The sequence below is a fragment of the Antechinus flavipes genome, chromosome 1 (assembly GCF_016432865.1).
Source record: "Antechinus flavipes isolate AdamAnt ecotype Samford, QLD, Australia chromosome 1, AdamAnt_v2, whole genome shotgun sequence".
NCBI lineage: Eukaryota > Metazoa > Chordata > Mammalia > Dasyuromorphia > Dasyuridae > Antechinus > Antechinus flavipes.
This window is the reverse complement of record NC_067398.1, coordinates 611,995,891-612,009,262: the sequence shown is the minus strand read 5'-3', so window position 1 is coordinate 612,009,262 and position 13,372 is coordinate 611,995,891. Positions and strand designations below refer to the sequence as shown.

Genomic DNA, 13,372 nt, shown 5'->3' with positions numbered 1-13,372 from the left:
GGCACAGTAGGTAGAGCAATTGAACTTGAAGTTTGGAAGTCTGCATTTTAAATTCTTCCTCAGATATTTACTATGATCCTGAGCAAGTCACTTAATCTCTGTCAGCTTTAGTTTCCTCATTTGTAAAATGGGGGTAATAAAAACACTTCCCAGGGTTGTTGGGGACTAAGAAGATATATGTGAAGTGCTTCACAAACCTTAAAATACTATGTAAATGCTAGGTATTTATTGAAAACTTGTGGCGGGGGAGGAGAAAAAAAAATTTTTTTTAAAGAAGAGGAGGGGTGTCCTTTCTTATTATATTTGTAAAACTATCTTTGTTTAAGACTACATATGAATACATATCTTTCACTTTGGTTGAAAGAATTCAGAAAAATGTGAAGTAAATGATAGAATTCCTTACACAGTCAGTGCAAATATTGACTAAATATGATCTCTAAGCTTTGTGTTTGGGATGTATGCCAAAGTAGGTGGAAATTTGAGCATATTAACAAATAAAGTCAAAATTTGTTTGCTTTTAGCAACTAAAGATCATCCATTTGTGTAAACAGAATTTTTAGTTTCTTTCAGTTGTGGTTAGAGAAAAGGGTGTTAGAGGGAGTGACAGAAATTCTGAGCTTCAGTCCATTTGCTATTGTTGTGACTAAATTTGTGAAAACATCCTATTTCCCAACCCCTGATGTCAATTCAGTATCCTGCTGTTCAAGCCATCCCCAAATAGCTGCCACGGGAAGCATTGCATTTGCTCTCCCTGAAGGTCCTCAGTCTTAGGTGACCACTTGTAGGGAGTTTGTAATCAAGAAATGCTTTTTGGGTATGCCATGTGAAATAGACTGAAGGAACGAGAGTTGTTTAGCCTGGAGAAGAGAGAGCTGGGGGGACAGAATAGCTGTTTTTAAATATTTGAAAGACTGTCATTTGGAAATGGATTAGACATGTTCTGTTTGGTCCTAGAGGGCAAAGCCAAGATCAGTGGTGGGGAAGGAAGGGGAGAGTTGCTGAGAGGCACATTTTAGGATCATAAACTACCAGAATTAGAGCGAAAGGGATCTTATAGATCACTGAATCCAACACCTTCATTTTGCTGATGAAGAAACTGAGGCACTGAGAGGTTAAGTTACTTAAATCCACACAGTTAATAAGAATCTGGCGATATTTGAATCCAGGCTTTCTTGAATTCAAAAAAAATGTCCTAATACTGAAATTCTGTGATTCCCTTGAATCCATTCTTAATAATGTATATTTTAAAGCAATTGAAATCAATGTGCAAACCTTAAATGATCTGAAAGCCAATAATTTCAACATGGTGCCTGACTATAATTCTCCTTCATCCCCTGTCACTTCTGGGCTATTTTAGCATTTGTAGGGATCATGTGTAGGTTTCTTTTTCTATTTCAAAAAAGGGTGATGATTAAAATGCCTTAAATAAACCGAGGAGCTTCAGTCAAGAAATTTGAGTGCCATTGAGCCAATTGAAGCCCAAATAAAACAGTGATTACCCAATCTATAGAATTCTATAGGAGGCCATAAATCACCATAATGAAGTTAATACTGTCTAACTTCCACATAATCTACATTAAATCCCTGTGCAAGGTTGTTCTAAACTACCTTTTTTTTTTTTTTCTGAAGCAATTGGGGTTAAATGACTTGCTCAGGATCACACAGCCAGAAAGTGTCTGAGGCCAGATTTAAACTCAGTTCCTCCTGATTTCAGGACTGGTGCTCTATCCACTGCGTCACCTAGTTGCCCCTAAACGAGCCATTTTTTTTCTAACATCCAATATGGCTTCACAATACTTTATTAGATTGCCTGATTGATTGCCTTCCTTTTCTTTCTTTCTCTTCCTTCTTCTTTTTCTCTATATCTTCCTTTTTTTTCCTTCTCTTTTCTTCCTTTTTTCTTTCTCTCTCTTCTCTCTCTCTCTCTCTCTCTCTCTGTCTCTCTCTCTCTCTCTCTCTCACACACACACACACACACACACACTCTTACTTCCTAATGCTTATAATCTAATTAGAGACAAAATGTATCCACAGGCTTCAATGAGAGAAAATAAGATGTAATCTGTAATGAAATGATAAAAACAATAAAGCACTAAAATGATTAGAGTGTTATATACAGCTCCTATGGACATTTAGGAAGGAGCTTTATTTGTTAGGTTTCTAATTTATGTAAATCCTGTTTATAAAATTGATTTGTAAGATGCACAGTAATGAATACATTAAAAACATTTATTGCTTTTTCTCTTAAAAATTTAGATTTTAGAACCAGAAGGTATTTTGGAAATCAAATAATACAATGTCCTCATTTTACAAATGAGGAAATAGCCCAGATTAGGAAGTGATTTGTCCAAGGTCACATAGAAAGTGGGGGAGAGCTGGGATTTAATTCCAACTTCTCTAAATCCAATTCCAGTATTCTTTTCATAATGCCATACTGAATGAAAGATAAATATCTTTTAAAGATAATTTGCCTAATATAGAAAATAAACTCTTATATATCTTCAAATGCCACCTCCCAGTGGATGAGTGGCCAAAGAATATAAGCAAATGATTCTCAGACAAATTGCAGGTCATTAACAAGCACATGAAAGATTATTTTAGATCACTAGAAATAAGAGAAATGCACATTGAAATATCTTTGAGATTTTACTAAAGACCTAGAAAATTGACTATGATAAAACATAAGAGAAGTCAGTCATGGCAGACTGTGGAAAACAAGCATATTAATACATTGTTGGGAGAGCTATGGTTACTGCAAATATTCCAGAAAACAATTTGAAACAATGCTAAGGTAGTGATTGCAATGTCCAAACTCTCTAAACTAGAGATTCCCCTGCTAAACATATTGGGAGTTGGGGTGGGAGGAGGTTAGGTTATTTATTTCCAAAGTCTGCCAGAATCTACCAATGCTGGCTTGGCTAATATAGTTCTAAGTCTGTTTTGATCTCCCTACTCTTGCAACACTGACAATATAAGTCTATACAAAACCGGGCTGGGTACCAAGCCTCTGTGTGTGTGTGTGTGTATGATGGGGCAGGGGCTGAGGAAGGTAACTTCTCCCTCTTCCCATCACATATTTATTTCAGACAAGATTGTTTAGCATTTAAATGCAATTCCCAAATCCAAAACATATATAGCACAACCAATCACCAATATCACTAATTCTCATACTACCTTCTGTTTCCCTTTTTTTTGAAAGTTAGGAAAGGAGAAGGTAATTTTGTATTTGAGGAAACTGGCTGCATCCCAATGGAGGTAGATTTGTTATGGGGACTGATATGTATAATGCAGGGTGACTGGAAGATGTAAAAAAAAGGGTAAAATTAGAAAGAAAGTCCCATCAAAATATCCTTAGTCTTACTTTGTGCAATATCAAAAAACTGGAAAAAAAGCATATGTTCACTGACTAGGGAATGACTAAATGTCATATAGTACGTGAATTTAATTGGATCCTATTGGATGAATACAAAAAAAGGCAAAAAAAATATTTCCTCTCCTCAGGAAGTTTGGTTTTCAGAGATGGAAGACTATAGACATGAAATTATATTATTAACATACACTTAGTAGTCTCAGATTTGTTTTATTGAACTGCTTTTTTCTTCTTCCCTGTCCTTTATTACAAGGGAAGTTTCACTGGGAGAGATTGGGATAATTTACAAATTTTGGTGATGTAAAAACATAAACAAAAAAAAATTAAAGATAGCTCATCTAATTATAATCATCTTCAGGCCCCTTTGTTGTGAAAAATCAATTATTCAATAATAATCATCAACTTAATCTTTCTCTCTTTTTATTTCAGCAATTAGACCTTCACTCCTGTCCCAAACCTATTGTATTCATCATTCATTCCTTCTTGTCAGCTAAAATTACAAGGCTCGGGTTGGTGGCGTGAATGGAGGAGTAATGGTTTCCACAAGAAGAAACAGAGCCACCATGCTTACTGGAAGTATGATTCACCAATCCATGTTAGGTGCTAGCCAGTCACCAGCAGTGCCCCAAGAGGAGCAGAGGACATTGGTTATCAGGTCTAGCCAGTCCCAGTGACTCTCCGAGGCATTGCTTTCAGTTTAGTCAAACACAAAGAGCTACGTTAAGAAAAAAGCAACATCTGGAATTTCAGAACCAGTTTCTTTAGTCAAGGAAAATGTCCTTATCAGGGGGCAATAAACAGGTTGTAAATACTGAAAAAGGAAGCTTAAAAAAAGTTCAGTGATTTGAAATGATTTAAAATATACTGTAAAATAGAAATTAGCATATTACTGTGTTCACACTTCAGAATCATTGTTGTACTTATTTTCACATAACTTGTTTATTGATATTGAGCAAAGGCTAAGTAGGTGAAGGATAGACATATATCATCCTCCTCCCCCAAAATAAATGATACAGGATTAGAAGTGGGCTATTTCCACCTGCTAAATAAATTTAATTTTTTGAGGAATAAGACAGTTTTTCACATAGAATCTGGTCTTTCATAAGATTCATAGATTTAAGGATGGGAATTTACAGATCATCTAATTCAACTCTTCCAGATGACAAAATTAAGGCCAAAAAAAGGGAAAAGAAATTTCCTCAAAATCAAGCAGTTAGTAAGTAACAGAGTTGGGAATCCATATCCTGCCTCCAAATCCAACCTCTTTTCACAATCCTACAATATGATATGACTACAATACCTTTTTTTGATGGATTATATTCCTGAAGTAAGAGAATGATTCTGAAGTGTTCTCCGTTAATGAATGTTGAGCAAAAAAAAAAAAAAAATTTTTTTTCAATAGAAATGATTGGTAGAGTTGGAAACTGCATAGGTTATTTAGTGCTTGGGGGAAGATAATTAATCCTGGGATTCCAATGTGAATAATAAAGCCTGTTCTCTAAGAGCAAACCCAATGAGGAGGAAGCCAGTAGCAGGCATTGACTATAAACTTTCTGAGTTGGAAAGCAAGTCACAAGAGCTATCTTTAACATGTAAAAGAAAAAGCAGAAACCCTACCAAATCCTCTAAATTCTTTGTCTTTGGTTCAGTTTTGTTGATGTCAGTGTTAAGTATCAAATCAATTATTCCTTACATACCATTATGACTGGGAAGAGCAGCATATGCTGCGGATTATCCCCAAACCAAATTCTATCAGTACTTTGGGTCCTTTTAGAATCATAGAGATTGTAGCTAATGGCCTGGTTTTATTCTGCCAAATAATCAGGGAGATGTTCAAATCTAACTTTATTGAAACAAAATCTCAGAGATTTTGGTTTATATCAACTCGATTCAACATTTAAAGCAGATTCTTCTCCCTGTAGCTTGTGTAGATGAGCTTAGCTCTGATTTTCAGAATCACAGGGTTTGGTTTGTTTTTCTCTTTTTTTTTTTGCAGATATCTATGCAAAGAATTTAAAAGAGGTAAATTTGAAAATTGGCCCACCTGCTCTAAACCTCTCTGCTGCCAGGGATATGAAATGAAATGATGTGCAAAGCCTTATGGGGGTAGGATTGGGGAGGGAAAATAGATTTTTCTTAAGTGTGCTTATAAATTCGGATCTTTATCTCTATAAAGCTAAAGATTGAAATGCGAGCTTATGTACTGTAGGAAAGGCTTGACAATTTTGTAAGTTGCACTGCATTATTTCCTTATACATCTAAAAATCACTAGAATGTTGTTCTACATGAGAATTTTACTTGTGCATTGTAAATAACTTCTTAGGAAACATGCTAGTGCCAAGAGCTGAAGTTGCCACAGTACATAATCCAAGGTGCTCAGTACTACATGAAGAATGAGTAACTTACTCAGAATTAATGTGCAACAATCCTATTATATATTTATAGAAAAATTTAAATGATGGTAATTGCAAATATTCTTTCTTCATCACTTACCAAGTTTTGGACTGATTCATATCTGGGTGGGGTCACAGAATGATACTACCTTCTCTGCATTTATAAAAGTTTAATGAAAATATTTATATTTTAGAAGAAATATATTTGAATAAAATTATTGGATTTTTCTGAAGCAAACTAAAATGTGTCATTAGCAAGTAACTTAGCTTTTATTAAGACAATTGTGTATGTGAGTCATTTATTGTTCTAGAGAAGCTGGAGTGATTGTGGTGGTGGGCTTATCACAGAGTGGCTAAAATAGACCAGCTCATATATGTGTGCTTGTGTGTAGAGACAGATAAATAAATATTTAGATAGATAGATAGACAGATAGATAAAGATGGAGTTATCCAAATCTCCCCAGCTCTTCAAAAAAATCTGTCATGAAAGTTACTACAATATATTCAAAAAGGAATATATAGAGATATATATGTATTATTTTTGTATATATGTATATGTATAGATAGAAATAGATTTCTGCCTATGTAGGTAGATATCAATTTCTATCTATATTTATATAGAAAGTTGAAGAGGTTTAGATCCATCTCTGGATAGAGATAGATATATAGCAATAGATACCTACATCTATACAGATATTTAGGTAGATATCTATATTTTTACATATATATTTTCCTTTTTGAATGAAACACAAATTGTAATAACGTTGATAACAGGCTTTTTGGTTTGAGTTTTTAAGTTTTATCTATGTTGGGAGGAACTTCCGGTATGGAAACTCCTTCCATGGTACAATGGGAAAAGTGAAGGATTTGAAGTCAGAGATGAATTCAAATGCTGTCTCTGCTGCTTATTGTCTATAACTGTTAACTTTTATTCAGTTTCCTCACTTATGAAAATGGAATTGGATTAATTGACCTCAAAGTTTCCTTCCAACTCAAAATCTACAATCCTACAATCTATTCATAGGGCTATGCTGTAACTTAAAGCCTGGAAGAGTCTGGGGCACGGAGACATTTAAGTGAATTTCTATTTTTACATAACTAGTATGTTTCAAAAGCAAGACTTGAATTCTAAGGCCAGCCCTCTCACTATACATTACATCAAGCTGCCTCTCATAGTAGGCTTTAAGCAAATATTAGTGAAGAAAATTGAGAGAAATTGATCCTGGTAAGCCAATGGAAGCACTGGTTTTGTCTATGCGTTTTTTTCTCCTTTTTATGTCAAATTATTTTTACCAAGCAGATCGACAGATTAGTAATGTCTTCTGTCCATTTTAATAAGTGAATTAGCTGCATTTGTAAGCCATATATATGTGTGTGTATATGTATATGTGTATATATATATATATATATATTTAATGTAGGTTAAGGTTGGTAAAAGTGCACAGTATTATTATCACCAGATTCATAGAAGACTTGCCCATTTGTAATCAGGAATGGCAGGTGGATGAAAAATCATTTCATGCATCTCTAAGAGAAAGAAAATGTTAAATGAGGGCTGTGAGTAACACAAATGTCAGAATGAAATAAAATGATGCACCCTTTAGAAGGAATTTGGGAGATATATAGACCCTGAAGGCTTTGGACTGTTGTCTCCTTTAAAAAATCAGAGGGGCACCCAAACTGGCTTCTGTGTTGTCAAAGCCTTGTTTATTCTGCTTAATGAATTCATATCAATTCAAATAATTTAGAATGGCCTTAAAAAATTCTTCTGAACTTGAGTAGGACCCATCTGGTTTTTGGTTTTCCTATATATACTGTAACCTCTAGAGATGATCTGAAGACAGGAAAGAAGGTGACTTTTTGAATGTAACACAACAGCAAAACAATGCCTATATAAATAGTATCATTAAGATATTTTTCTAATGAACCTAGTTGAACTTAAAAAATAGCCATTATCCAATTTATAGTCAGGCAGCACACAATGCAAAGTCAACAATGATGAACATAATGTGACAGGTTTCTCAACAGTTTCAGAAGAAAGACAGAGGACTAAATGGGCTTGAAGATTGTTCAGTTATTTTTGTCATATTAGATAATTCATTGACTGGCATCAGGACGACTTTAAGAGTAAAGTGAAAAATACAAAGGATTCCCAGCTCCAATAGCTTTTCTCTAAAATTACTTAAATATTACAGGAGAAAATCTATTACAAGGAATTAAGAGAATGGCAAAAATTAATTTGTTGTAATGGTGAAATTTTATTGAATTAGTTGGTCTTCAAAGCAGGATAGTAAATATTTTTCTTATGCTGGCATTTGATTGTAATGGTATTTTTTGTAATTGACTTTAACCTGTACACCAAACTCTAAAGGTTTGTCTTCTTTTTTATGGTGAAATTTGATTTGAACTAAATATGGTTTGAAATAAGTAATCCACAGGCTAGGGTTTAAGATTTGACATGTCAGCTGTCTTCAAATATTCAAATGGCTGTCATGGGGCACTGGATTGGGTTCCCTTAAGCCATAATGAACAAAACTAGAAACATGTTAGAAGATTAAAAGAGATAAGAGTTCCCCAAATAGAATGGACCACCTGGAAGGCATAGGGGGTGGAATAAAGAGTGAATGTTGCAAAGGGGATTCCTGGTCAGGAAGTTAGAATGTTAGACCAAAGAAGTCACTTCTAATTCTGACCATCTGTGATTAGGAGAAAACTTTCAGATTTTTATAGTAATAACATTTGACATGTAAAAATTAAAAAAAAAAAAAGTCCTTTAGAACTAGCTAATTCAACTCACCTAGGCAGTTTAACGGTTCTGACAAATGGTCTTCTAGCTTTTACTGGAATACCTTCAATGATGGGAAGTTTACTACCTCTTAAGTAGTTTGGGTAAATTTTTTTTTTTTTGAAGTTCCATTTTTTTTTCTTTACAACTTTCACTCTATTTCCTTGAAATTTTCTTCACTTTAGAGAGCTCAAGGTACAGAACTCACTATTAAGGCGAATTACAATTTATATTTTGTTGTCCAGAACACTGAGAATTTAAGTGACTTTTGGGGGGGGGGGGTCTCACAGCCAAGATGTCAGCAATAGGATAAAGCTAGTTTTCTCCTCTGTATCACTTTTCAATCATTCTAATACTGAGCACTCCCACCTCATCCCACTCACACACTCTACATGAATCCAGATCAATCTTATAACAAGATCAGAAAGTTATTTAAAGGGGTTTCTTTATCCTCAATATTCAAATGAAACTTTGATCCTGTCTAGGAGGGTAGTCCATCCCACCAAGCAAATCACCACTCATCCCTAATCCTATGGGCCTCTATGTCCATGTTCTCCTTCACATTCTGTGTAGAGGCTGCATCTAACATGGTGGGTGCCTTTCTTGCTTTCTCTGGACATCCTGAATAAAGTATCAGGCCATCCCTTGAGCTGGCCTTTGTGACATCTCTTTTTTACTCACACATTTCCCATTAAATTGTGAGCTCTTTGAGGGCAAGAACTGTCTTTTCTTTTTGTATTTCCAAGGCTTAGCAAAGTGCCTAGCACATAATAGGTGCTTAATAAAATGATCATTGACTGACTGATGGAATCCTTTTTTCTGTTTTTCTCTCAATTCCACTTATGTGGTAGAACCTACTCAAACCCACCATATGCCTTTTGACTGACCTCCATAAACACACATTTTATGAAAAAAATAAAAATGTAAGAGACCTTCTCATTGTGTTGTTTTCTTAAAGGATAAAAAATATAAGAAGGATTCTTTTTTTTTTTTTTTCCCTAAGTATAATTGTTTTAAACTATGTGAGGAATTCTTTCGTGGTTGTTCTCATATTTCGTATTTGCATGTGTTTATATGGTTCAAAATGACAAAGAATGAGTTTCTCATTCAAATCTGAGGGTCAAATCAGAGCTGAGTGTCAACATTAAATCCCAGATTTTGCTGTTCTTTAAACAAAAACATTTTCTGTGTTGGTGGATAAAGTATTCAGAAGCACTTGATATGTAAACTAGTCTTGTGATGGCAAATGAAACATTGCCTTGTTCATAACAAATAGTATTTCATTGCAGGCAAATCTTTTATTTCTAAAGTTTATTTCATAATACCCTATACAATAGAACTCTTTGAACATGAACCCCCAAATCAATTATCAGGTCACCTATGGTGCTTCAAATCAAACGAAATTTGATTTCCCTTAGGAAGTACAACTGTACAGCTTGTTAAAGTGATTAAGTCATGTTACAAGGTGGGCATGCAATCAATTTTGTATCATTTTAATAGGAAAGCAGCAGGAGCAACTAATTTGTCCCCTTTATTTGTCAGTCATTTATCCTTGGACACACAAGACACCTTTCTGGAGCAAAAGAGCTCAGGGCTCCTCACACAGGGGGAAAAAAAAAGAGTAATTCATTCCCAGACATGGAAATAGGGTCAGAGAGTAATGGAGCTTATTGCAAGGTACTCAGCCCAGGAAGAGTCTTGGCTCCTTCAGGTCTTGGCTATGTCAGGGCCTCAGAATATAAAAGGAAACATAATTCTTCTTAAGAAATAATGCTTCCTTTATTTTGAACAATTTTATATCATAACACTTTGGATCATTCAAACAGATTTTCCCCACCAAAAATATAAAAACCAAGTCTTATATAAAATTTTTGATATGGTATTTTTGATATTACTTCAAACCCCAGTGAACTGCAATTGGGGGCAATTCAGCTCTGGTATCAGAGGATGTCTGGTTAGGTCAGAAGCGAGCTTAAAGATCACTTAGCTCATTCCTAATATTTTTATGGAGAAGCAGCTGAATTCTGAGGTCATAAAGCTAGAAAAAGGTAGTTACAACTTAATTCCAGGTTTCCTACACAAGACTCCTATAACATACTTAGTTTTCTCATGTCAAATTTTTCAATAAGTAAAAATGAATAAATATTTTAAGTTGTCTTACAAATAGTAGGGTTCAAATCCAAAGTTTTTTCAAACCAGGGGTTCAAGTAATTAATGATCTATTCAATGTGCTTTCAAGTAATAGGTTAACAATGAATTTTTAGATGTTAAAGGACCTTACTGTTTATGGCACATTATGTGTTAATGAAAGCCTATTGTGAAATTCATTTTTTAATTTTCCTTATCTGATATAAAATTACCCATTTATAACATCACTTATTAATAACAAATTTATCATATAAAGATAAAAATGCATTTCCTTTTGTGTATAGAAACATGCATATATATAATACATATATGTGTACATATATATTTATACACACACAGAGAAGTTAAAAAAGGGACCTTAAGAATCATTTAGTTCAGCATTTTCATTTTACAGATAGGGTAACAGGTCAAGAGAGCTTATATTAAATGCCCAAGAGAGTAACTGAACTGCTAAATAGGAAAGCCTGGATTTTAAACCCAAGTTCTGACACCATATCTGTTTGTGTTTTCCATTATGTCACTCATTCCAGCTTTCACTAACTCAGACTTTTTTCTAAGACTAGCCTACTTTCTTCCTGTCTTGCATTATAAGTAATTAGTAAGATTTTACTGTGATCATTGTTGGAACACAGGAATAATACTAAAGGCCTCAATAGCTTACAAAATGTCTAGCTTCTCTACCTAATTCACTCTAATACTATGGATGGATTTTTAACCAAAAAGGTCATAACTATGGATGGATTTTTAACCAAAAAGGTCATAAGTCTCTTCCTGCTTATGTAACTACTGCATACACACAATTTTTGTCCCCTTAGCAAAATGGAGTTGTGAAAAGATTTTGAACTCTACAATTATACATCTTTCCTAGACACATCAAGAGGAGGGAAATTATACCAATACTAGGAACATGGGCAGCACCTTTGATACATTATCTTTGATGACGATATGCTACTGCTTTAATCAAGCCCATTATAGTGGGAGCAGAAAGGATGAAGTGTTGGGTTTTTATCATGACAATTGTGCCATAGGATGGGAAAGAAATATTGTGAATAAATGATACAAAGCCAGGTTGTATGACTGACTTTTAAATCAAGAAACATGCATGCATTGTTTGCATAAAATTTGCATGCTTCTGCATAAATTGTGCACCAAGGTATACTGAGGCTTTTGTACTCAATAAAATCATCTTGCTGACTTTAAAGAGGTCCCTTCCTGATTTCATCTCTAACCTTCCCATTCTCTTACTTTGCCCCATTTCCCCAACAGACCCAAAGGGAAGGGGAGAGGCCTGAGTACAATTTCCTATGGGCTATTTAATTTCAAGAATCAGCCTACAAAATGAATTCATTAAGAATTCATTTTCAATGCAGAGCTCGAAGTTACCAAAAAGCTGCAGTATCACCTTATGGTCACCAGAGGGTAGACTATAGACAAACATCGAAAGTTCTAAGGGCATTATGCAAAGTCTCTCCCAGATTCTACAGAATTCATTATAATAAATAGCTATCCCAAATCTCCATATGACAAAAAATACTCCGTATAACAAAATCCCATTCAGATGGCCCATTTGAGGCAATATGAATCTCATACAATCCAAAATGATAGCTAGTTCCCAAGGATCTATGGCATTCTTAGATTTTTGACTTTTACTGTGCATAGATTTTCAAATCCTTATTTCTTTTCCAACAATGAGAGGGAAGGAATATATTCTGAGACACTATCACAGATCATAGATTTAGAGCCGAGAAGGACCAGAAACCATCTATTCCAACCTCTCTTTTTACATGTGAGCTGAGTCTCAAGGAGGATGAATAATTTCTTCAAAGTCACAAAGTAGTAAACATCAGAGGCAAGATTTGAACTCTGGGCCTCTGATTCCCTCACTATACTGCACTGCCTCATGCTAGATCAGAGGGTTTTGTTTTTTTTTTTAATCAGTCCTCAGGGAAATCATTATTATAAAGCTATCACAGGCTAAGGATTAAGCTATTATTATATTGTTAATATTTCCTTTAATAAAAAACCTTGACATTTTTAATTCTCCTAGGCTCAGACTACATTGATTTTAAACAGAGACTGTCGAAGAATCCAATGAATAACTTTTGTTTTTCCCCACTAAGGAATACCTTGTCAGACACCCAAAACTCCATGGAGTCAGGAAATAATACCACTAAAATCTATGTCAAAAACAGCATATCAGCAGTCCTGACATCGTAAAAAATGGTTATATATTCTGCAACAACAAACAGGTAGAGCAAGAAGCCATCAAAAGGAATTAGGTGAGACTTGGGTTTTAAAGTAATTCAACAGTCTTCCTAAATTTCAAGAAAGCAAATTATAAAAATTATAAAATCTAATGAACCTACAATCATGCTTCTTTCTGAATATTGCTACATGATATTAAGTATCAAAGATGTGTTTCATGATCTGCTTCCATGAACAGATTCAGCCAGTGATAAAAGTACTTTACTGGAACCTTTTGATCTCTCACATAATTACAGAATGTCCAATTTGGATTCTCTCACACTCCAGAACACCCAAGTCAATCCTTAAATTTTAACAGAAGGAACTGAAGACCACAGAGAGAGTGTCCTGCCCAAGATCAAACAGCTGGCAAAAGGTGGAGCCAAGACTCAAAACCCAGTTCTTCTGAGACCTGGGATGTTTTTTGTTACT

General features: G+C 34.6%; 1 protein-coding gene across 1 annotated transcript in view; it reads left to right on the top strand.

Moving 5' to 3' along the window:
* SNTB1 (syntrophin beta 1) overlaps positions 1-6,007 on the top strand; it is a 321,902-nt gene extending 315,895 nt beyond the window's left edge. Inside the window, exon 7 of the mRNA XM_051971026.1 lies at positions 3,800-6,007. Coding sequence (XP_051826986.1) covers positions 3,800-3,892 — 93 coding nt within the window. The 3' untranslated portion in view covers positions 3,893-6,007. The remainder of the gene's footprint in view (positions 1-3,799) is intronic.
* The last annotated feature ends 7,365 nt before the right edge of the window (positions 6,008-13,372 follow it).